At 35.2% G+C, this 25,039-nt stretch overlaps 1 protein-coding gene across 7 annotated transcripts in view; it reads left to right on the top strand.

Moving 5' to 3' along the window:
• The window catches only part of Pka-C1 (Protein kinase, cAMP-dependent, catalytic subunit 1), a 617,895-nt gene that overhangs the window by 287,648 nt on the left and 305,208 nt on the right, over positions 1-25,039 (top strand). For 4 of the 7 annotated variants that reach the window (XM_090374346.1, XM_090374348.1, XM_090374347.1 and 1 more), the window contains exon 4: positions 1,010-1,135. The exons of 1 other annotated variant lie outside the window; for it this stretch is intronic. In XM_090374346.1, coding sequence (XP_090230472.1) covers positions 1,010-1,135 — 126 coding nt within the window. Of the gene's footprint in view, positions 1-1,009; positions 1,136-23,321; positions 23,753-25,039 lie in introns of those variants that run through there. 2 more of the 7 variants (XM_090374351.1, XM_090374350.1) reach the window with 2 other exon arrangements.

The following is a 25,039-nucleotide window of genomic DNA, read 5'->3' as shown; positions in this document are numbered from 1 at the left end:
GCAGAAAGAACAAGATTTTCCTCCACGGACTTCGCTCTTTTCTGGAGTCTGCAAAACCAACAACGACGAGTTACAGTCGCCACAGTTAATTTTGGAAGGTTCAGACGAGTTGCACTTCAGCACACAAAGAAGTTAGTAATGTGGTAGCCATCCACTATTCCACATTTAAAGTAAGTTCCTTCAGATCCACAACCATACTGGCTTCCAACATACTCTATTTGCATGTGCATGGGACTTCTGTCACGTGTAAATATTCGTGGAGGGTGTACGGTACACTTTTATTAAGCGGAGGAATGTACGAATACTTCTGATCATTTAGTATATATGACAATCAGTTAATTACAACTATATATATATATATATATATATATATAAACTGCCACACAGAGTTATATTTATGTAATTCTGCTTGATGACAACGAAATAAAATAACAAAATAAATAAAGTAAGTTAATACGTAAACAGAGAACACAGTGTATTTTTCTTTTCTTTTACTTTTTTATAATTATTTTTAATGTAAAAGAAATTTTAAGGCGTTGTAGCAGACTCCAAATAAAGGTACAAATGAAACTGGGGATCAGTGATATGAGAGGACATACCGCCTAGCGGTAAATGTTCATTTCTGTGTTGCCTTTGTTTTCAGTTTAAATTTCAGGCTAAAAGGTAATTTTACGCCCATGCCAGTCACGCTTCCCCTACCCCATCGCTGCGCCCTCGATAAGGATTCTTAGACGCTATGTTTTAGCACAATTCTATACGATGATAACCGACTTTCCATTTACAGGCGAAACCGTGGCCCATATTTCACACTTAATTAAACATAATGTATAACAAGTAATAAATCAAATCATACTGTAAATTGAATCTCTCTCAATTTGCAATAACGCACCACTGGCATTAATATTTTTTCCCGAAGAATAAAGTTCTACTAAAAACACATAGCCTTCCTCTCCGGTCCCTTCATACAGTGCTCCATAATACAGTGTTATAGAGAACCTTTTCCTTCTAGGTGAGGATGAGGAGGAAGATGATGACGAGGAAGATGACGAAGACGAAGAGATTTTTTGTGAGATTGTATATGAGGAAAAGGGGGTTGTACTGGATGATGAGGCAAAAGCTAGATGTTACCAATTTAGTAAGTATAGACGTTTCTACATCCTCCAGTGTTGGAACTGCGAATGGCATGGACATGTCAGACCCTTAATTAACAGTGGATTTACTAAACCATCATCCGCACCTGGTTTGAAATCATCCTCAGCTTCTAATTTGTTACCCTGGTAACATTAATTCATTTATTCCATCCTATTCCTTCTTTATATTTATGAACTTCATGTTCCTATAGTAGTACCTGCAGGCCCTTCCCAAACAATATCCTTCTAACTCGGACATGACTGCAATTAACAATGTAATGGCTTCGCCTCAATCATCTGGTATTATCTTAGCCATCATCAACATGTATACTATCTTACCAAAAGTTATGAGACACCTGTCCCCAAAGTCCCGTGACTTTTGGTGGGATGGTGCATGTATGGCTCTATGGTTTGCAAGCATTTGCATGTCGCCTCCTGTTCAAAGTATATTAATTATGTTATTTTACTTGATTTTATCGAAATCAAATAAATAATACCATTTTTGTGATATCCTCGGTGGAGTTCTAAGCGAATCTTCAACTGGAATAATAGGTAAGATCTGTAATCTCTATGTTAATCCAATTTGTTCATGTTGAATGCCATAAATATAGATTTTTATTCATAGCAGCATTACATAAGAAGATGATCGAGTATTTAATGAAAGAATACGAGTATGTACATTCAAGTTTTCAGAATAGAACTCATAGTGGATATCTTCAAGGGATTTGGACTTCAGAATGATATAATTCTGTAACAATCGGTTTACCTTATCTTATTATACATGAATTATAGTGTTTTTAAAAAGTTTGATTGTTATTTAACAAAAGAAAGATGGTGTCATAGACAAATCGCAAGCGAAGGTGGAAACATTAGCGAGACAAATTCAATTTGATAGAAACTCGTTGTCATGTCAAAAAATTGCATAGATTTCTTTTTTTGTGAGTCTGATTACGTATCCATGAAACTCATTTTGCTTTTAGGGTTTTTTTTTTTTTGTTTTTTTTAAACTTTATATCACAGATACGATAATTATAGAATCACTATGAAAATGACCTTAAAATTATAACAGATAAGCAAATGGATTTTGATAATGCCAACCAAATGGAGAAATATTCAGAGAGACGATAACAAAACACCGATAACGAAGGATTTAACAGAGTAGTAGAGTAGTCTTTGATCAGAACACGTGTTCTGATCAAAGACTGCTCATAAGCCTTCCAAGTACTGCACACAGAAATGAATACCGTACTGGATTACTGTAGGAACTACAAATCCTAAACAACATTAACGTTAACCTTCTGAATGAATCTGAAATTCACTTTTTCCTAAAATATGAAAAGTAGTACAGGAAAGTAAATTTTACAATTCACTATGGCTTAACTATGTCTTCTTTTTTTTTTTTTTTTTTTTTCCCCCAAAAGAAAAGGTTATAAATAGTCTTTGAAAAACAGGAAATAAAACATTTAAAAGAGGAAATGGAATTATTTGTTTATGTTTGGTCATTACACAATTTTCTTACGAATTTTTTAATTATATTATATTTTATTTATTTATTTATTCAAGTAAAGGAAAAGGAAAGGTTACATCCATCCCTAGACAGCAAAAAATTGCTAGGGGAGTAATACTTTACTGGTTGTTATTGATCGATTCTTTTGGCCTCTGAACAAAAGATCTAGAGGCTAAAACCCATCCCCTTTCCTTCCCTCTATTGCTTGGGTTGAGAAATCTAACCTAACTGTTCAGTATTACTAGTTTCGGATATGTATATACGTAATTTTTTTTTTTTTTTTTCGGAACCAGAAAGAAACTGAGCGGAATAGAAAGCTGACAAACAACATCTGAAAGAGAAAGTTATTACACTTAAAAATAAATATACTGTACTATTATGAATGTTTATAGTGTTGTAATTTTTAAATTGGTTTTTAATTTTAGCCTATGATAATCATTAGATAGCTACAGGGACAACGCAACTGAGGCATGGCAACCTGCGATCAACGGAACTTATTTCACAAACAGTGGATTGTCTTCTTTCAAATTAGAAATAAAAATTATATTAGCTTCTTCCCATTTTCCATAAACTAAACGGACCAAACAGTTTCGTTAAGTTGCGTTAGGAAAAACAAGAAAAGAAGGAAACAGGAATCCAAATGCCTTTTACTGCTATAGAAAACTCTGCCGTAGATCTCAGGCGCCTGGTTGTAACGTAGCTGATGTTGTTGTCATTGACTTTCATTAATCATGATTGACAGCTGGGCATCTCCTTTCCGAAAATTGTAAGAAAAAAAAAAAAAAAGTTCACTGAGTGGCTTTCCAAACATATTTGAAACTCTCACCAAAATTAATATCAAGTTAAAACGACAATAAAAAAAAGTCAAAATCTAAATTAAAATTAAGGTCCGGGATGTGGAGTTCAACGATCACAATAAAAGTTGCGGCAAAAGTCACGCTATCGCTCCCATTCGAGCACCAGTAGTTAAAACCGGAGTAACAGCACTTTGCCGAAAATCGATACTTTTACTGATGCATTTTAATATCAAAAAAATAATAACAAAGTAAGGTTTAGAGATCCCGAATTTACTGAAGGAGCTGGCTCCCAGAGCATTTTGTGTGCCACTATCAACGTTGTTGATAAATTGTAAGGTTTTCCCTTTCTTATTTTTCCTGCTTAACTTATGTTAAAGAACATGTCCGGTATGTTGGTAAACCATGCACTAATTGTCGTTGTATATGAGTACAGTCCTCAAAACATCTCCCTGTGTAAATAATTATTTTCAACTTCACTGCACGTAAATATTTCCTCAACTTTTCGTTTTATGTACTGATTTTCTTCTGAATTTTAATAAAAACTGAAACGCAACACATCGTCACAAGGCGTTGTCTGCTCTTACACTAAGGTTTCCTATCAGCCCACCGACGAGGAAACAATAATCTCCGAAACGGTGATGTCTGGATGGTTCCACTCAACTATGAATAAGCAACAAGTCTTCTCCACTCTGAAACCGTTGTTTATTCGAAGTGTAATGAGTAGGGCAACGCGGTGTGAAGGGATCTACAATATGAAATTTTCAAATAATGACGCCATTAGCAAACGTTTATATTTTTATAACTACGTAAATTGGTGTTTTGCACTATTTTGAACATAGTTATAAACTGATAATAAACAAGTTAGTTAATGTATGCAATGTACCTTAATGTAGTGCATTACATTTCAGGGGCGTTAGCACATAGTAATATTCATGATTTTTAACAAAAAAAAAAAAAAAAAAAGCAAAAATCGACGACTTTTCGCACGAACCGAGAACATTTCGTTTCTGCGCATCCGCCACATTGTCTGTTCATTTCTCCAATCAACGAATGGCAATAGACATCATATTCAGTGCTTCCGCAACAATATACGGTATAGAGATGGCCTATGTGATATGTGTAAAGAAAAATAATAATAATAATTACTAAAAATTCTATTGGTTCGATTTATTAATCCTATTGAAATTTGGGATTTATCAACAAATAATTCTAAAAGGCCCAAATATAAAATTTCGCGAAAATTCACAACTAGGGGCTGATTTATTACATGCGGACGGGCGGACATAATGAAGACAATAGGCGCATTACGCGTGTATGCTAACCGCCTAAAAACGAGCTCTTCAGTAATCACCGCTTTAGTATGTCCACTAAACCAAGACGTTTCCTTTTCCGTGCATCTACTATATTTCCCATTCGTTCATTCAATAAGCGCACTGCCATAAATATGTCCATCCCTTCAGCTGCAGTACAGGTATAATTTACGTGACGGCACGTATGAAAAAAAAAAAAATAATAATAATAATAATAATAGCTGAATTTCTACTTTTCCGATTTTAATGATATTTACGATTACTCCACAAATCTTTCCAAAAAAGCCAATTATGAAATCTCCTGAGAATCTGTCCACTGATAGTTGAGAACAACGTGCGGACACATGAACGAGCATGCTGAAAACAATAGGCTAAGACTCAGCTTGTTCTTCACGATAGTGAATGCATCACTGTAAGCCAAGTTCGAACGAGAGCAAAATTTCACTACTTTTGCATAAAAAAGAATTCAGATGAACAGACATTCCAGCAGACTATAAATAAACTACAAACACGACTTGCAGTACAGTATTCCGAAAACATCTATATAAGTAGTCTTAAAAGAGAATAAAAACACTTTACATGTGTATATTGCCACCTGATATTACTGGGTTTGAATCCTATTTAACAGGGAGGAGGAATTTTTAAAGACCTATTCACTCGAGGTTGTAGTTAGCATCCCGAGCGGAGGAAACGTGTATTCATACCCCCCTAACATAAATTGGCCCTTAAACACACATTTCTATACATAACTCGCTAACTAGAGAAATATGGCCTAAAACACTGATGCGCAGTGGCGGATTTCCGCACAGGCGCACGAGGCGCGCGGCTGGGGCCTCTTAAATAGAGGAGGCCTCAAATCTCAGGTCTCAAAAAAAAATAAAATTGTTTCATCTTTAATTTTTACGCTCATCATTATTACCGTTACTGAATAAAACTATAATTTAATATGAGAAGTTAGTAAACTCTTATGCGAATATCCCTACATATTATATGAAATATCTATGTGAACTAAGTGAATCTGAAGTAGAATACGTATTATCATTAATGCTTAGTTGTGCCATTTTTTTCATTTAAACATTAGTTAAAATATGTATGAAAGAATTGCGCAACCAAAATGATTAAAACCGTAACACCAAATCTAGAGCGCGTGCTATAGTAAAAACGTGCGCGTAGAATGCACACTGTAGTGGTACCGAAAATATTTAGAGGGGGGGCCTCAAAATTGAATTGCGCCTGGGGCCTCTCAAGTGCTAAATCCGCCACTGCTGATGCGTCTAAAAACCAACGACATCTTATACAGTATTACTAAACGAAAGCAAGTCCAGTTGCCTGTCAATATTTTGACAATAAATATTCTTTATTGTCAAAATATTTTAAGTGACTAAAATAAATTAATGTATGAATACACACGTTAAAATAGACGTTGCGGAAAATTCACGTTCCCTGTATATTTTATTAAGAAAGAAAAGCCACGGTACGAGAGCCAAACGCGCCGCACAATCTACAAAATCTCATACAAAAAGTGCTAAACTCCTATAACAGTAGACAGTGTGTTCACTGGTTGTCCTCTGTGACAGTATAGTGGTTTCGTCACTTGTTTGAAGGTGTCTGCGTTCGAGTTCCCTCATGCAAGAGAAATTTATAAATTACTCTTCAATCGGGGAAAACTTTCGCTCCTTCCATCTCATAGCGGCTAACTACAGCCGATATCAAATGAAGGGAGCGAGTTTCCCTCCGTAAGTTAGTCCAGTATTTCCAATCACGCAACATGCAAATCGACCTGTGAACACACTTGTAGAGGCCCCTACACATCTTGCTGTCTCTGAGAGAAATGTACACTTCTACTTGATGTAAACAAAAAAATAAGAACAATACACAATGGCTCAATACGACTTAAGTTGCTGATGCGTCTAAAAACCAATAACAGCTCCAGTTACAGAGCAAGTTGTAACAGGATCAACAGGCACCAGCAGTATAAAAGAGGTATAAAAGAGGTTACACTCATGTGCGCAATGTACAATGTTTAATGCAAGCTCTTATTTTGTTAAATCTGCAACCGTACCTTCTTGGCTTTTTTTTTTTTTCTCCGACAGGAGTCGAACCCGGTTCGGTCGTCGGATGCGATACCCCATCCGTGACTTATGGCGTAATTGAGTAATTTTTTGATTGTTGTTTTAGTGACTACAACCTTTTTCTTATCTTGCATTAGCCTTGTCAGCCTCCATTAGCCACTGGGATCAACAAGCTGTTTCCGACCAGAGGATCACCGCTGGCTAGATATCATTTGGTTATTGGACCGATATCGATACGTCAAAATAGACATAATTGAAAACCCCAGCAGGATTGCAGTTTTCGAGATACTCATACCTGCGCGTCTGTCGCCGACCACCATGCCATGTTCAAACTGACCTTTCAACGTGGCATCGTAGTAGTCAGTAGTCATTCTTTTGCCTTGGCCATTCTTGCATTGAACAGCACACATACAGCATCCCTACATATCTGCCCACCTGTTTAATAAGCTTGATTCGAACACGTGATGCTGTTACCGAAGGACGGATCTATTTAATCAGAAGGGTTTGGTGTATCTAATAAAGTGGCCACTAAGTGTCAATATAATATATTGACAAAATATAATAAGATGAAATAAAAAATAAATTAAAATGCAAATACTGCAAATTTTGCATATATGCGCAGTAAATACACACTGAACACAAACAAAAGCACAAAATATTATAATAACATCCTAAAAGAATAGTAAATAAAATATGACACAATATATTTAATATGAGGGGTGAACGAGAGACATCCCAATATTTTTCGAATTGCCTTTTTAGCTAAAATGTTGTGTGTGTGTGTGGCCAAGTTGTCAATAGTAAATTCGATATTTCATACTTGGTATATACAGGAGTTACATATGGAGACGCCCAGTGGCTGGACAACGCATGGGACGGGGTCGATACCCCTGCCGATAAGTTATAGAAAAAAGACTTAGAGGAGGAAAGGCGGGCCCAGTGAGACTATTCATCCCTGGGATAAGGGGGCCCTTTGCTGACTCTCAATGTCCCTGAACTAGGGGGAATCCAATCGTACAGCCAAACTTGCCATCTCATGCGTATTTAATTTAGAGAGATCTTTTCTAGATTAAAAGAAAATTTAAAAAAAAAATGTATACAGTTTGAAAACTATTTTTTAGTTATTCATTATAAAACAATACAGTCTTAATTTTATTATAACAATACTATAAAAGTAATAATAATATAGTAGATTAAAATAAGAGAGAAACGAGAAAGGTGACAATATTTACTAACCTTTTCACCACCACGAACCTCTTTTATTATTTTCCCCAATTTTTTTAATTATTTTTTCCAATTGTTTTATTATTTTCTCAATTTATTTTTCTCACCCTTTTATTTATTTTTTACTTCATGGACTCCATGTATTTTTAATAATAAAAATTATTATTTTTTTCCATTCTTTTTTTTTTACCCCATGAACTTCATGTATTTTTAAAGATTCCATCTGCCCATCACAATTGTTTTTATTAATTAATTCATTTTCTATTTTTGACTGTCAAAGCTACTACATATTTCCTCGAGTAACGAAAATTAAAAAAAATAAATTAATTAAAAAAATTGAAACGGAAAAATTTTATATGGATAATCTTTATCCTGTATTTTACTATAATGAAAACAGTTCACGTATCCCAACTGCTACCTTCAAGGACCTCCCAGGAATCGTGGACCACGGTGAAAAACTGATATAGAGAAACCGCTGCTGCACCGCGCAATAAATAAATATATTACTTACTCCTATATTAATCCTACTTGTGATTTACAAGTGTGCCATCACACATATTGTTTTCGCTACCCCTCCTTAAGTATAAATTATCCCACTGGATTTTCTATAGCACCATAATATTATCAATGCTAATATTATTTCATAAAACAGTCGTGACCCACACTTTATGCACCCACTGCTGTTGAAATACCTCCTACAACATGTAATCTAGGAAATACTGGCTGTAACCCCATAGTTTAAAGCCAGTACAATTCGGCATTGTCCTGAGTGCCAAGATTCCGTGCCAAGGCAAGCAATCTTCCCATAGTTTACTGCTTCGACATTTTTTCATATTCTAAAAAGCTGGAAACCACATGCAATTACTTCCCAGGCTTCCCAGAGAACACTTACATGAAACTTCAGAAAAAGTGAACATTTGTTTAAAAGTATAGTAAAAAAACTAGTAATAAAAAAATTAACCAAACCTTGCACACTTTAACATAACATTGTATTTTTAATATCAACTATAGCAACCTATTGTAAACCAGACGTAAGCAAACGATCGGCTACTAATTTCAGTGTACGTTCCAACATCAGTTTAGAAGTTACGGATTTGGTATTATCAGTTCAGATCAGTGGCGTAGCCAGGGTAGGGTCAGCAGGTACACTGTACACCCTGATGCGGAAATCTGGTATTGTGGCGCATTTTAGCATTAGACAATTTGCGCCTTTTTTGTGAATGTACCTGCTGACATAAAATCCTGGCTACGCTACTGGTTCAGATGTTACTTAACTTTAATGCAATATTTCTCTGCTCCTTGATAATGATCGTAACATTTTCATTTACGATAAAGTTTAGTAATAGTGATGCTAAATTCGTTTAACAGAAATATTTCTTCTATATTTAGTATCGAACTATTTTTACTGATAGAAAATTTCCCTCGCATTTTTGTAAGACTGAGCAAGATAAACGGAATATGTACTCACATGAATACTGAAGTACTTCATGGGTATCTCTCAGTTCTGACGAATTTATTTGCAGTACTTAGCAAGAGTATGCCGAATACGTTAATCATTTATTATAATAACTCAAAACTAAATATTTTTTTCACACAAACACAAGCACTTCCACATAAACCAATTGTGAACATTAGATTGTAAGTGACCTCTTTCGGAAAAAGTATTAATTTTATAATATCATAAATTTTATAAACAAATAAAAAATATGGGACAAAAATCACGTACTGGCAATATTACTATCTTATCAGTAAAAATATGTTTGAAAGCAAGCCATCACATAAATACGGTATTCGTATAAAAATTGAAAATCTGTTTGAGAAAAATAGTCAGGTTATTTTTATATAGGGTGACCAGAATTTCAAGGATAAAAACCGACATAAAACGAATTCTGAAGACGAAAATATCGGAACAAAAAAGGCACTCTAAAAAAAGTAATAATAATAATAAACCACCCTGTGCACTTGGTACCAGTACCCATCACGGGGTGGATCCCCCAATCAGGGAGAAATAATAAACCAATAATAATAATAATAACCTATCAGCAATAGGCTTCCCAGAGAACACTTACATGAAACTTCAGAAAGTTGTGATCCTGAACACCTGTAGGACAGTTCTTCGACAGAATTCCTCGACCAACGGCAATAATGACAATAATAACAGTAACCGGACACAGTCAACCAACCCCATGCACTTGGTACCAGTATCCGTCACTGGCGAAAAAAAACCCATAAAGGAGAAAAAAGTTTATAATAATAATAATAATTGGAATATCGCTGGAACTGGCAATGCCCAGAGGCAGGGCGTATTCAGGGGTGGGCAGAATGGGGATTATGCCCCCCGCCCCTTACCCAAAAATTTGAAATTAAAGAAACCAAAGGCAAGAGGCGTTCTAAAAAAAAAAAAAAACCTGCTCACCATGCGCCCCCTTATAATGACACCTGGACCTGGTTGCTATGCCCCCCCCCCCTTTAGGATGACACCTGGATACGCCACTGCCAAGAGGAATATAATTTTTACCCCACTGAATTTTCTACAGCACCGTAATGTTAGCAATACCTATATTATTTCATAAAAACCTGAACAAAAATTATATTTTATTTTTGGTTCATTTAAATAATCGATTAGTTAACAATTTCTCTCAAGCGTTTAGACTTCATTCAAAAGAGAGCAGTCAAGTTAGTAGGAACACCAAAATACGAATCCATCATGTTTACCTTCTACAATTACTATAATGTTCTGTTTATATTCCAGTATAATCTCGTATGTTAAAAGAGGTTACAATAAAGATTTTGACAAGAATATTATCGTTAACCGTATTTAACTGTCACCTGAGCTCGAACCACTTTGGTTTTTCTAAATGTAAATGTAATTTGATTTTACGTTCCTAGAGCAGCCTAAGGACATAAAAAAAATAATAAAAACACATCATTAGATAATTCTATTTCATATCAATCGTGCGATCGGATGCTACGTGCAAAACCGAATATTATTTTCACATTAGCATGATTTAAATTTTTTTAAATAAAAAAATAAATAATAATAAATAGGATAATGCACGGTTTTAAGGCTTCTAAGTATATGGAAAAGGCCTGGTTTCGGACCCCGCTAGACTAAAGGATGAATTGTTAACGGCTATTTTCAGCAACGCGGTTGAATTAGTCAGTGTCAGTCTGTTGCTGTTGTTGGATTTTAGGAACATCAGCGACTAAGGCCATATTGCTCCGCTTATACTGTCTGTAAATTGCGTGTGTTCTGTTATCGACTTTTCTGTTTTGCTGGACGAAAAACCCGAGTTTCCTGGAGAAAAAATCATGCTATCCTCGCCTGAGAGCCGGTGTCAGGATGCATTGTTTTAACTCCCGGAAATCTCCAAACAATCACAATTTAATGACGTCTCATGCCTTAGTTGCTTTAGCATTTAACATAGACCATCTTCTAAGAATCTAAGTAATACATTTTTTTGTCATTTTTTAATTGACATGCATGCTGCGTATTCAACTTAATTTTCTTTTATTTACTGTCCATTCGTTTGCCCTCGCAGGTAATACAGTGAATATAATCACCATCCTACTCACACCGGGTGGGGAATTCCTGGGTTCGAACCCTTTCAATGACACAAAGAATTTCTACTTTTTACGAGCTTTTTTTTTCACAAGATGGGCGAGTTAGTCAGTCTCAATCAAAGGTTAAAAGTTCATCCCCGAAACGAGGATTTTTCGTTCAGCACACAGATAAATCGACCACAGAATAAGCTCAATTTCCAGACACAGTGAACAGCACAGTGGGAATATAAATTTGGCTTCTTTTGCCATAACTAAATGTTAAAATAGTTTTGAGTCAAAAAAACAAAAAAAAAAAATTCGAAACGGTAGAGGTGATGCAATTTGCCCAGCATTGTATGCCCGTCGGTTCGCTTAGATATCTGGAGAAGTTAGTTTAACCTGATAAAGCATATCTTATGTAATACAGGATGCTCAAAATTGATATTACATTATATGGGAAAATATTTATTGTTAAAAAACAAAAATATGGATAAATTAACGTCAAATATACTACTTAATACAATAAATTAGATTGTTTCTTTTACTAACTCTACTTGCTTTCTATCCAACTCATATAAACTATCAGAATATTTTTCTCCCATAAAAGTGATAACATAATGACTGATAAAAAAAAATAATGATACAATCACCCAGAGTACAGTTGTTTGCTAAGTAGCTTTAAATGTATTGTAGAAGAGAAAATGAGGTTTAAAAAGAATCTGAAACAGAAAAACGTTATATGTAGATTTGGTCTTAAAACGCAAACAGAAGAAAGAATTGAAAAGCGCCTTATATTATTTACAAAAATTGTTTTGTAAACAAGGTGCTTTTCTAAATTTTGTAAATAAGTTGCAATTGTAAATAAGTAGTAAATAAAGTAAATATAAATAATTCGTTTGAAAACAACGTTCTCGTGAAAAAAATTGTTTTGAACTGTGAAGATGCATTTAAATTCATGTTATAGAAACTTACTGTTTCAATAAGATAGACTAACTACAAATTCTAGCTCCTCCTTTGGAGATTTTCAAACGAGCTCCCCAGCTCTTTAATAACCATACCATACCATATCCAACCACTGTCTTCCTAACTTTAAGAGAACCCCACCTCCTTGTGATGGCAGAACTGGAAGTGTATGGTAGTTTTGCTACCAAGTGGCTCAATAAATATTAAATATTTGATCTTCTTGCAGTGGGAATGGTTGCTGCAAAAAATTGCCTACGGTACAGTCACTAATGTACTTATTAAATTTGCTGAATTCTTAAAAAAAAAAAAAAAAAAAAAAAAAACAACCTCATCCACTTATGTGTAATACTAGTAGGTCCATAAATTGTATGTGTTCTTTGATCGGTTTGCAAGTCAGTTGAGGATAAAAGCCTACTTCTGTTTCTTATGTCCCTACATTTAGTCATCTAAATTTTCAATACTAAATTTGTATGATGTACGAATAGTTTTTGAATACTATTCAAAGATTGTCGTGAAGACTATAAAAGGTCTGTGTATTGTGTGTCTGTATGTTCTAATAATTAAATCCTATCGCATAACATGTGTTTAATTAGATAAGTCAATGGAATACATACCGTACGATTATTGTTTATCGCTGTAATATTATCTTGGCATATTACCTCTTTAATTTTAATTATCTGAAAAGGGGACAATTTGGGTTGCTATTATTAAAAGTTATATTAAAATAAAAAACACCACGCATGAATTTGTTTTAAGGCCTGAAAACAGGGTTCAGCAAAATCTTGAAACGTAGCCAACCTCTCTTAAGTGTAGATTGAAGTGATAACACTTCAATAAATGTCGTAACTGTTATATTTTATTTTAACTTCTAATGAATTAATTTTTATTTTCCCTTTAAAGTAAGCCCCTCTGGTCAAAAGCTGCCCATGGTGGATCACAATCCGATTTTTGAATCAGCTACTGCCCTCATATATTGAAACTTAACTAATAAACTGAAATTAAAAATGAACTGTTTTTATAAATACTTCAAGCTTTTTTTTTTCTTTATTTATACTAGTTTTTACAAAACTTCCAAACAATTCTGGCCAATCGAAAAATTAATAACTTACATTATCATTATTCGCATTTCTCGCTAAGTTTATTCACATTATGATCACTTTTTTAACCTCTATTAAATAACGCTTACCACAGAGGAAATAAAGAAGTTAAATTTGTTTGGAATTCATTATATTTAAAATTTCGTTTACTTTAATAACATTTTATTTAGAACGCTTTAACGTTTTATTTGGTTTGAAAAACGCTATATACGTTTCAATTAATCTGTTCATGTGCGAAATAACAGTAATTTAAATTATACCTTGAATCTTTATCTGGACCTCTGGGAACAAAAACACCTCCATCTCACTAATAGATTTATCTTTGCACATTACCAATCAGTGGTACTTTAACATACACTTCAATAACCAATATTTTCGAGAAAATAGCGGGCGCTTTTTTTTCTATTTTTTATTGTCATCTTTTTTTTATTGGCGACACTCTTAAATCTCTTACCTCCTATAATTTTTTCAAGTGGTGTTTTTTATTTTTAATTTGATATTTCGAGTTTTGCAAGATATCAGAGGAGTCAAATAAATGGTAAGGGCATTGCTCGACTAGTTAATCTTATCTTCTTCATATGTGTTGATTAAAACATGCCAAAGATAGCAACTTTAGTTTAATAGACGACAGTGCCTTCAGTAAGTTCTTTTGTTTAGTAATAGAATAAAGTTCACACAGATGAGCCTTTTATTAAAGAGCTTTAAGAACAAATAAACTATTTGTTTATAAAGTCAGTTATTCTAACTGTCTTTTAAAAGAGAATTTTTTTCCGAAAGAAATTTTTCTTTCTCAAATTCAGTATTCCTTTGGTACATTCCAAAAGACATTTTTAATTGTGGAAATGGAAATCGGTGAGTTCTCTACAGAAAACGAGAAGTTGTGCATTATTAACCAACTCACAAGTATTCTTAAATCTATCTTGTGATAATCGTTTGAAGTTAAAAAAAATAAATTGAAAAATGTCAGAAATTATAGAAATTTAGGCCTATCATTGGATTGAGAATAAATAAAACCTCGTAAACAATAAATAACTCGTAAATATTAGACTTATTTATTTGTTGCTGCACAACAACACAATATTCATGATTAAGAAAGCATTTTGTGAGTATGGGCAGCGCAGCGAATTTATCGTTATTTGGTTTCTTTACGGTTGACCACGTCCTGTGTACTTAGGTTCACAAATACAACACAGAAATTCTAAATTTAAACTTAGCACCAGAATTTCATTCTTTTCAGTTTCACTGGAAAACGGGTTTTTTTTTTTTTTTTTTTAATCGTTATCACTTTTTAAACTGCTAGTTAATATTTGGCTAAAACTCAGCTTACATCAGTAAGCAGCTTACTACTGTCTATTCAGTTAGTAATTTCACACGTTTCAGCAAACATATTCATGTGAGAAAAAAATAATAATTTAAATTTTATCCTATATGTCTATCTGTACTTTTGGACGTCTTTCGGGAACGGGATTATAAACACTGGTAAAGATTCCATATCTCACAACTGGCTAATAGAGACGTTGCAAATCTACACAGTCCTCTGACAGTGAGAAACTTCCTAGAAGCAACCATTGCTAAATGGAGTACCACCTTCATGGTCGAGAATTTCATAACCAGACCAAACCCCATCAGGAGAGGAATCTTTCAGGGAGATGCCCTGAGCTCACTGTAGTTCTGTCTAGCACTCAACCCCGTTTCCACCATGCTCAACAATAGCAAGTATGGATATAACCTCAAAGAAGGAAGGAAAAACCTGTACAGTGTACACCCTTTTCAACCAAATGTACATAGATAACATCAAGCTCCACCCGGCAACCGAGAAGCAACTCCGGCAATTACTCCGGATCACTGAAGAAATCAGCAACGATATTTAGGTGGAATGTGGTCTCGACAAATACAAGACTCACAGATTGCATCGGGGGAAATGAAAATACCGTCAGAGATTCAGACGCCTGCCGAATGCAAAGCTGAACAACGGGACAACAGTTAAAGCCATAAGCATCCATGCAGTCCCAGTGCTAACATACTCCTTCGGAATCATAGATTGGGCTAACACCGAGATAGAGGATATCATGAGAAAGAAAAGGACAACGATGATCAAGAGCCACCAATACCACCTGAATTCATCAGTGGAGAGACATAATAGCTCGGAAATCAGGAGGAAAGGGCCTGAGAGACCTCATCGAGCAACAGAAGATAGTGATAGCTAACCAGAAGTATTTGCAGAAAAACGCAGTAGGACTCTACCAGGCTATAAGGAAGATAGACAAGCGGCTACCCCAGTCATCCTAAGCGAGGAGTCCCCTCCTGACCAGACGGAACAAACGAAGCTATAAAGATTGGCAAAGTAGACACACCATGGTAGACACTACAATGACCACTTAGATAAAATGAGATCACATAGATAAAATGAGATCACATAGATAAAATGAGATCACATAGATAAAATGGCTTCAGGTGCATGGCTTACGAGAGGGGCGCTCTTCCCCGAGACTGACGGATTCATGCTCGCCATCCAAGGCCAAGAGAAAATGCATTGCAAATGAGCCCGGAGTGTCCTGTGACATATGCAAGGTGTTCCCCAGGCAGAGTACACTCGTAGACATGACTAGGTAGCCAGGATAATATATCAGAAGCTATCGAGGAAATACCAGTTTATCAAAGAAAGTGTATAGTATTACAAGTACAAACCCTATGCCATACTAGAGACCCCAACCTACAAGCTGTACTGGAACTGTGCTATAATAAAAGGCAAGACAATCCCACACAACAGACCGGACATAACCTTTGTCGACAAGAAAGAAAAGGCTACACATCTGATTGACATAACAGAAGAAGAAGATGATGAACTCTTTATTGCATACAAAACGCACACGCCATACACAATATCGTTCACAGTTACAACCTAGGGGTTTACAGTAAAGGCTAATACAATGTTACAGTAAAGGCTAATACAATGTAATAAACAAGGATGAGATAGGAGAAAAAACAATATTATTACTAATTATACAAGTGTAGGATTAAACATTGGAAAACAAATGAAAATTTTACGTATGAACATATACACACAGCAGCATGTTATCATGTTAAATTATATTTAAGGGAGCAGTCCTTTTACAGTTCTAGAGTCATCTGAGCAGGTGCAGAAAGTTGGAATAGTGATGAATCCATGGCAGTGATGGACAGGCTCTTGGGAGCAGGTTCTAATGTCCTGTGACGTGATCCTGAGAAGGAAGTCGATGGAGTAAGTTCTGCCTATATTTTTTATCCAATGCAAACTTGTAGAGGTCGCCATCCAAGGAGTATATTTACTGCAACATTTGCATGGGTAAGAACCGATCGGATAACTTTAACCGGTTTGGGGTGGCCTGAAGGACTGGATTGGCCAGAAGGCTTGGGACCGGGATCCTCCAACCGCAGTTAGCAGTGCCCAATGACAATCTCCAGAAAACACACGAGGAAAATATCAGGAAGTACACGGACCTGAGACAGGAGATCAAAGAGATGCAGCATATGCAATAAGTAGCGACCATCTTGATCGTCGTGTCAACCACTGGTATGTTGCCAAAGACCCTACATAACAGCCTACTAGCAATAGGTCTCCCAGAGAACACATACAAGGAACTCCAGAACGTCGCAATCCTGAACACCTGTAGGATAGTCAGAGAGTTCCTCGACCAATAGTAACACGAGACATAACAACCATCCTGTGTACTTGGTACCAGAACCCGTCATAGGGTGGAACCCCCATCAGGGAGAAGTAATAATAAAAAAAAAAATAATAATAATAAAGCGAGTGCATAGCTGCAAAAGGGATGAGATCCAGTTAATTGGCTTTCAGTTGCCTTATGAACACTTCAAGTCAACGTCACCCTACTTACTACGTTGGAAGAATTTTTGTGTTGCAATTGGTTGCTGAATCACATAGCCATGCGAGCAAGCGAAAACTATGCTGTTGTCTAGCATCGTTTTCGCTTGCATTACAAAATGTTTGCATATTGCATTGAAAAATGGGAATTAACTAAACAAGTTATCAGGAAAAATGTTTTAATAATATTTCCTGGCAATTAACATTTTACTATTGAAAATACACATTAAAAGCATTATTTTTGAATTTTAATTTAAATAAAGAGTTTTAACGTGCATTAAAATTATCTATATCTTGTTAACAGAAAACAGAATTTCATTTATTCAATCTTCAAAAATAATTATTACTTTGTCTTTTTAATTTATGTAAATTGTAACTTGTTCATATGAAGCGCATTTGCATATACGCATAACACGCCTACTGTCTTCACCATTTTTTCCGTCCGTCCGCGTGTAATAACTCGACTCCTAGTGAATTGATTTTCATGAAATATATTTATCTCTTTTAGAATGATTTGCTGAGAAATCCCAAATTTCATTAAAATCGGCCAATAGAAATCTGACAATTGTTATTTATTTATTTATTGTACATATACCATATATTTAAACTAAAGGGATGGACTCCGCTAGGTGACTAGATGGCGATCGCCGATGCCAAAATTGTTGAAAGCAGCCTGGATAAACTACAGCCAGCCCTAGATCTGAAGCATTGTATATTATGTTTGTTGCTGTGCGCTGATTGGAAGAACGAATAGTCAATGTGGCGGATGCGCAGAAACGAAATGTGCTCGGTTCGCGCATAAAAGTCGTTGCATTTCTGTTCGTTTTTTTTTTTTTTTTGTTGTTATTATTATTATTATTATTATGATTAGCCATATAGTGCAAGGAACCTGAGGCTTTTTCTGCACCAGCCAAAAAAAAAAAAAAAAAAAAAAAAAAAATTGAGTTACCCTTGAGAGAGAGAGAGAGAGAGAGAGAGAGAGAGAGAGAGAGAGAGAGAGAGAGAGAGAGGAATCACCAAGAAAGAGAAGAATGATGATATCCAGCATTCTTCTCTTTCTTGGTGAAAGAAGAATGATGATATCTAGCTCAGGACCCTGGGTGTGCCAAGCCCATACTCACCAGATGTGAGCCCCGGGGGTTATAAATCATATATTATTACCATTTTCTAACGCGCTCAAAATGTAAAATTAACTTCATAGTTAATAACTTCTTTAGTTTTACAATAGTGTCAACGTAACCAAAAGGCTTTTATGATCAGGATATATATATATATAAAAAAAAAAAATGGTGTAGAGATTTGAGATATACCTAAATCATGTGTTTTTTTAAACTAAAGTACCAGTTATTGACAAAAAAGTTATTGGGCAGGACACTTAGCTCGAAGACATGATGGCAGATGGACTAAAAAGGAACTGGAAAGTTGCTGGAGAGGCCTTCATCCTGCAGTGGATTGAAAACGGCCGATGATAATGATATTGACAAATTTTCAATTTTCTGTTGGCTTACCTTCGTAATAAAAAGATTTACAGTATAGGAGAGTGAAAGGAGGCTGTATTGCATTTCTTTATTTAATCTATTGTAGATAACATTATTTAAAATGTATTATGTAAAATGTATTTCAAAGTGAAATTCTACGGATACAATTTTTGGAGTATGTATCTTGTAAAATATAATAAAAGAAAATGGTATTTTAATAAATAAAATAAATCAGAGGAGCATTTATGAGAAGGAACCATTAATCATGTCACTACAAAGATACGCTGCGTCCCTGCAATGATGATTAAACAACGTGAGAGTAATTGGACACAGTTATAATCCATTACTTAACCAAATTTCTAATAGCAGGACATACATCCTTTGGCAATGCATGGTCCACAAACCAAAGAAGGAAAATATATTATAGAAACATTATACAAGGAAAGCAACTTTTTCCATGATGATTTGATCTTCTATGCACAGTGCAGTATATTTATAGCGCGTTTCACATGAAGTAAAGTGAGCTTCACGATGAGACATATTACTGTGATTTATTTATAATATTGTGGCACTGCTCTAATAGCTCTTTCAGTGGTTTGCCATCTCTTCTGAGGATGGGCTGTTGCCAAATAAAAGTCACACTTAGCATAAACACTTGGGATGTTATTATTATTATTATTATTATTAGCCATATGTGCAAGGGAGGCCGAGGCTTATGCTGCACCAGCAAAAAAAAAAAAAAAAATTTATTCTGTGTTACCCTGGGAGGGAGGGAGAGAGAGAGAGAGAGGTAGAAGGGAATCACCAAGAAAGAGAAGAATGATGATATCCAGCTCAGGACCCTGGGTGTGCCAAGCCCCCACTCACCAGATGTGAGCCCCTGGGGTTGTAAAGCGCGATCTGAAAGAAGCCAAGTGGTTTAGAAGTATCAATCATATACACTGTGTCATAAACTGTTTTGACGAGTTTGCACTGATGCAAACCTTCTGCCTCTGATCAGCAACACCATTCAAACAAGTGCCAGTGTTGTGGCATTATACTGCATATAAATGTCAGTAATGCTTCCCTGTACAGAAATTATAGAGTTCAAGAGGGAAATTAATAGAGCTTAAGAATTCAAGTTAATAGAGCTCTCCAGTCTAGTTATTAAAGCTCTGGAAAACTTGTATTTTCCATAATCTTCCTTCTTGTAATTAATTCACGAAGTAATTAATTCCCTGTGACCACCGAAATTTCCTCGGATACTACCCATTATATGATATTATAATCGTTTCCGCTATTGGTTCCCGAACTGTCATTTTTTGATATTTCTGGGATCTTTGGTGAGAACCAGTTCAAGGATATTGGACCCTGTGTGCTTTCTGTAACATATTGAAATAAATAGCAGTCATATAGTTTCTTGAATCAATTAAATAAATAAACTATATGACTGCTATTTATTTCAATATGTTACAGAAAGCACAAAGGGTCCAATATCCTTGACCTGGTTCTCACCAAAGATCCCAGAAATATCAAAAAATGACAGTTCGGGAACCAATAGTGCATATCCACAAGTTCCATCTATAAGAGGGAATTTAAAGTCGCCCGTAATGATGCACTCGCTCTTGTTTGCCCACTTACGTTGCCTAAAGAATTTTTTATTATACTTCGTTTCGCATGTAATATTACAGTTTATCATTTTCCCCTTATAACCATTAACCAGTGAACTTGCCATCTTAAACAACAGATTCAACGTCTACCTGGACTTGATCTTGTTTTGCTTTCAAGCAAGTGTTGAAGAGCAGCATACCCCCCCCCCCCCCGCTTTATTTCTCCCTATTTCCTGTGAACACAGAGTACTCACCATAATGTCCATCACTCCCAGAGCCAGATTTAGACATAGTCAAACAAGGCATGGCTTTAGGCTACACCGATTCATTTTGAGACGATAAAAAAGTATATTAAAGCCTCATCATTTCTAAATCTGGCCCTGATTTTCTCCTATCCCGGGACAGTACTATGTTTCAGTTATTTCTACAATAGCAGCGTTAGTTGATATTACCAGGTGCTCTCAAATACAGACGACTTTGCACTGGCATTCACTCATTTTATTTACAGCACCCCTAGTATTACTATTCACACAAATTAAGTTTCGTGTATATACTATATATTACATTTCATTACCCTAATACAGGGATGGGGAACCTTTTCAAGGGTGCATGCCAAAATTGGCTAAATATTTAAAAAAATTACACTCGCGTTTCAGAAAACAAAATTATGTATTTTGTGTTCTGAAACAGTTGCGCGTAGTACCTAAACACAGCTGTTTCAGAACACAAAATGTGTAATGCCTTATTATCCTTCTTAATCATACCTAATCTTTCATTCAAAGATTCTTGAAATTCTCTGCTATTTCCCTCTTCAATTGAATTTTGTTTCTTTGCTGGTTGAGCTGACATTCTAAACAATCTGTAAAGGGCAAATAGCAATTAAAATATTTATGAGAATTAATGAAGAATAATCTTCAATCTCCCCGTCACATACAAACCGTAATTGACAATGAGGGAGGCTACACTAAATACTGAATGTGGATAATATATCTCGCATAACTTTACCAATAACTTGTTCTGAATAAATGTGTGAAATATACGAGTTTTTTTTTTCTTAATTTCGTTTTACTATTTCGTCAGTATGTCTCACCACTCCGACTTCAGACAAATCATTGCATGTGGTTTGAAATTTTTTTGGGACATTCTGAATTCCGCGTGTCCAAAAAAATTGTATACATGCCACTTTGGGAACACGTGTCATGGGTTCGCCACCCCTTCCCTAATATATCTCTTATAATTATTTACCCAAGTCTTCTGTAGATTGTTGTTCCTCATTCATTGGATCTTTCTGGGTATACGAAATAATTATGACAATTTCCGAAATAAAAAAAAAGTTTATAGAAATTTAAATAATATTTTTAAAAATAAAAATATTTCTTTTCGAGGCAAAGAATTATAATGCAAGAAAAGTGAAGTCCCTCAGGGATACACCCAGGAAGGCAACGGCGATCGGGATCAGACTGGCAGATTTTGACTCCGGCGACTCTTAACAGTTCTAATCCCATCTGAATCACTTATCGTGTCATGATTATTGGTCGATAACTCAAATTTGTTGTTGGCCACGGCGGCGATCGCTGCACGTTCGTCTGGGACAGGCCACCTCTGGTGGCGCTGTAAGGTAGGGACTAAAGGTGCTATGTCTCCCTTACAGTGGAGGTCCCAGAATTTTCTAAAGGGGAAGAGGCTAAGAAATTAGAGGGAGGAGCTGACGCAGTGTTCAGAATATCATTAACCTTTATTCTTCATGCCGCAGTAAAAAAAAAAAAAAAAAAATCCACATTATTTTGATTGTAAGGGGGCTATAACCCTTTTAGCCTCTACTGGGACTGCCACTTTCCTCTTAAGATCACAATACTGTGGATTTTTTTTTTTTATTACTATATGATGATTAATGCTAAATGATTCCCGAAAGTACCGCTTTATCTTCCCCTTTAGAAATTGGGGCGCCATTACACCCAAGGTTTTTTTTTGGGGGGGGGGGATAAATACCGGCCTCTGTTTCCGGGATTCAACCCCCACTTCAAAAGAGACTTAATGTAAGCAAAAAAAAAAAAGACTGGTTTATTTTCTCTAGGTCAAAACAGCAACTATAATCTCTAGCATCCAAAGAAAAATCCTGGATGCACTACTGAGGTTCCCTTTCCCTAAGCTAGCAGGTGTCCTAAAAAAATCCTAGGGGAGGTGCTGATTACAAATTCTGAGGTTCGCATTCTTCTCTACCGATGACCAACTTGTAACCAAAGTGAAAATAAAATAAAATTTTAGGATTTTCTACGAAATTTGATTTTAAAAAGAAACTAAGTTTTTAGGTTATAATTTGTAAAAAAAAAAAAAAAACTTAATAAGCAGCATTTATTTTTATATATAATTATTATTATATGTGACAGTTTCATAAAGATGAGATGTGCACATGTTATGTATAAACATCACCTTATCACAGAATTTTGGAGATTTGACAGTCGCTAGTGCGGGGTGATATCAGCTGGAGCTTCGAAATCGTGCTTTTAGCGTTTGTTAAAAAAATTCTGCGCAATAGTTTGAAATGTGTTTTTGTGTGATTTTACTCATCGAAGAAAATTATGTGTTCTGGAAACTTTCATATAAGATTACATTCTCAATTTCAACTTCCATATCTCACAGTTCGCTTTCTGTGAGAAGCGATTAAACCTCCCTCGCGCCGGCGCTCTAGCTCCCATCGTATCCCATAATAGGTCAGATAACTCTTCGCCATTTTGTTTCTCTGTCTTACGGCGTCTAAAGAGTACCTTTGGTAACACACAGTTTGTTTACAGTACCGAGAAGAGAAACTCTCTGCGGTGTACTTTGTTAAAATTATAGTAGTTGTTTAACATGGGTTGCCCAAAAGACTGTTTGTTATCTGAGTGCTCATCGTTTATTGTATCCCTTACGGAATCTTTCCGTGTAGAGGAATATGCGGAAGGATACGCCGTCGTAGACTCAGACATTGGCGTTTCCGTAGTGAGGATTTGCTGATGTATCTTAATTCTCATACAACTAGGATTTCCAATGTGTTTTCTTCGGACTTATATTATTTATGTGCTGACATTAATTAATTAGTTCATTACGTGGGGTCCTTGGATAGAGTTTTATTTTTATCACGGATTACAAACATGGGTAACGCAGCCACCGCAAAGAAAGGTGACCCAGCCGAAAATGGTAAGAAACAGTAATGTCATAATATATGGAGAATAGATGAAGTGCTTGCACTAGCTCATCATTTACACGAGCACAACACACATTGTTTGTATGACACTTTCCAACCCATAATAATGCTAATTCCCACCCCCCTAAGTCTGATCACTATCTTTTATATTGTTGTGATATCCTAAACTTCTGTTTGCAGAAACTATAACGGTGTGGTGTGCTGACTAGCAGACCCTCGCAGCTTATCGATGAAACTGAACACTGGCCGATCTAACCTCAATTTTGTGCAGCTTTTACAACTAAAGCACATGTTTATAATAACACTGCATGCATTTCTTTGATAAACCTTGTTTTGCAAATGGAAATGGAGCCTGATAATAAATTTATGCTTGCTGATTTGGGTAGTGTAGCGGTACTGTACTGCAGATGTCACTAAATCATAACTAAGGTGATTGAATGATCAGTTGAAGTGAAGCTAACAAAAATTTAGTCTTACCGGTTAGATAAGAATTAATATTAAGAATATGTTTTAGAATTAATGAAAGTTTAAATATCAATTTATTTTATTGTACACTTTTATACGACTAAAGATTGATGTAATCTTAGCATCAGTATGTAATTACATTATCAGACCGACCTATGTGATATTGAGACATCGAAATAATGTAGTTTGCCTTGCTCGTATGTCTTCACCTGAATTTAGAAGCATCATTGCATTTCGGCTCATTTGATACGTTTTTTTTTCTTTAATCATTATTATTAGTAACTAGATCCGCATCAATACTGATGAAAGATGGACTATTGAGCTTCCCCCTCCCAAACAACCATGCCGCTGTTTCAAAATATTGAAATAATATAAATGATATTTAAAAGAAATTCATTATATTTTCAGCTAATATAATTTTGCTAATTTCTGTTCTGCACTGCTGTTCCTTCCTCTTGATAAGTCACAGTTCTTGTTGGAATTTTCGGATTTATTTTGATAACTCTGAGTTCTTCAACTACAGATACAATCATTTGTGATCCAAATTATTTTTATTCCAGAAAAAGATTAGATAGGATGTACATTCTTCCAAGAGATTACCCAGAAGAGTTGGAATGGTCATATTTTATATTTAGGCACAAATGAAGAAAAAAAAATATATATAATAAAATAAAATAAATCATAATAAAGTATAAAATAATAATAAACAAACAGTGATTCACAATTGAAAAACTTTTTAATGTATATTAACATGCTTGCTATAAAAATAAGGAATATAGTAGTGATTGATGATTTTAATTATAAATTTCCAATTT

Source organism: Mastigoproctus giganteus, chromosome 5, assembly GCF_048544385.1.
Source record: "Mastigoproctus giganteus isolate SK-2022 chromosome 5, ASM4854438v1, whole genome shotgun sequence".
NCBI classification, from domain to species: domain Eukaryota; kingdom Metazoa; phylum Arthropoda; class Arachnida; order Uropygi; family Thelyphonidae; genus Mastigoproctus; species Mastigoproctus giganteus.
This window is presented reverse-complemented; position numbering and strand designations above follow the sequence as displayed.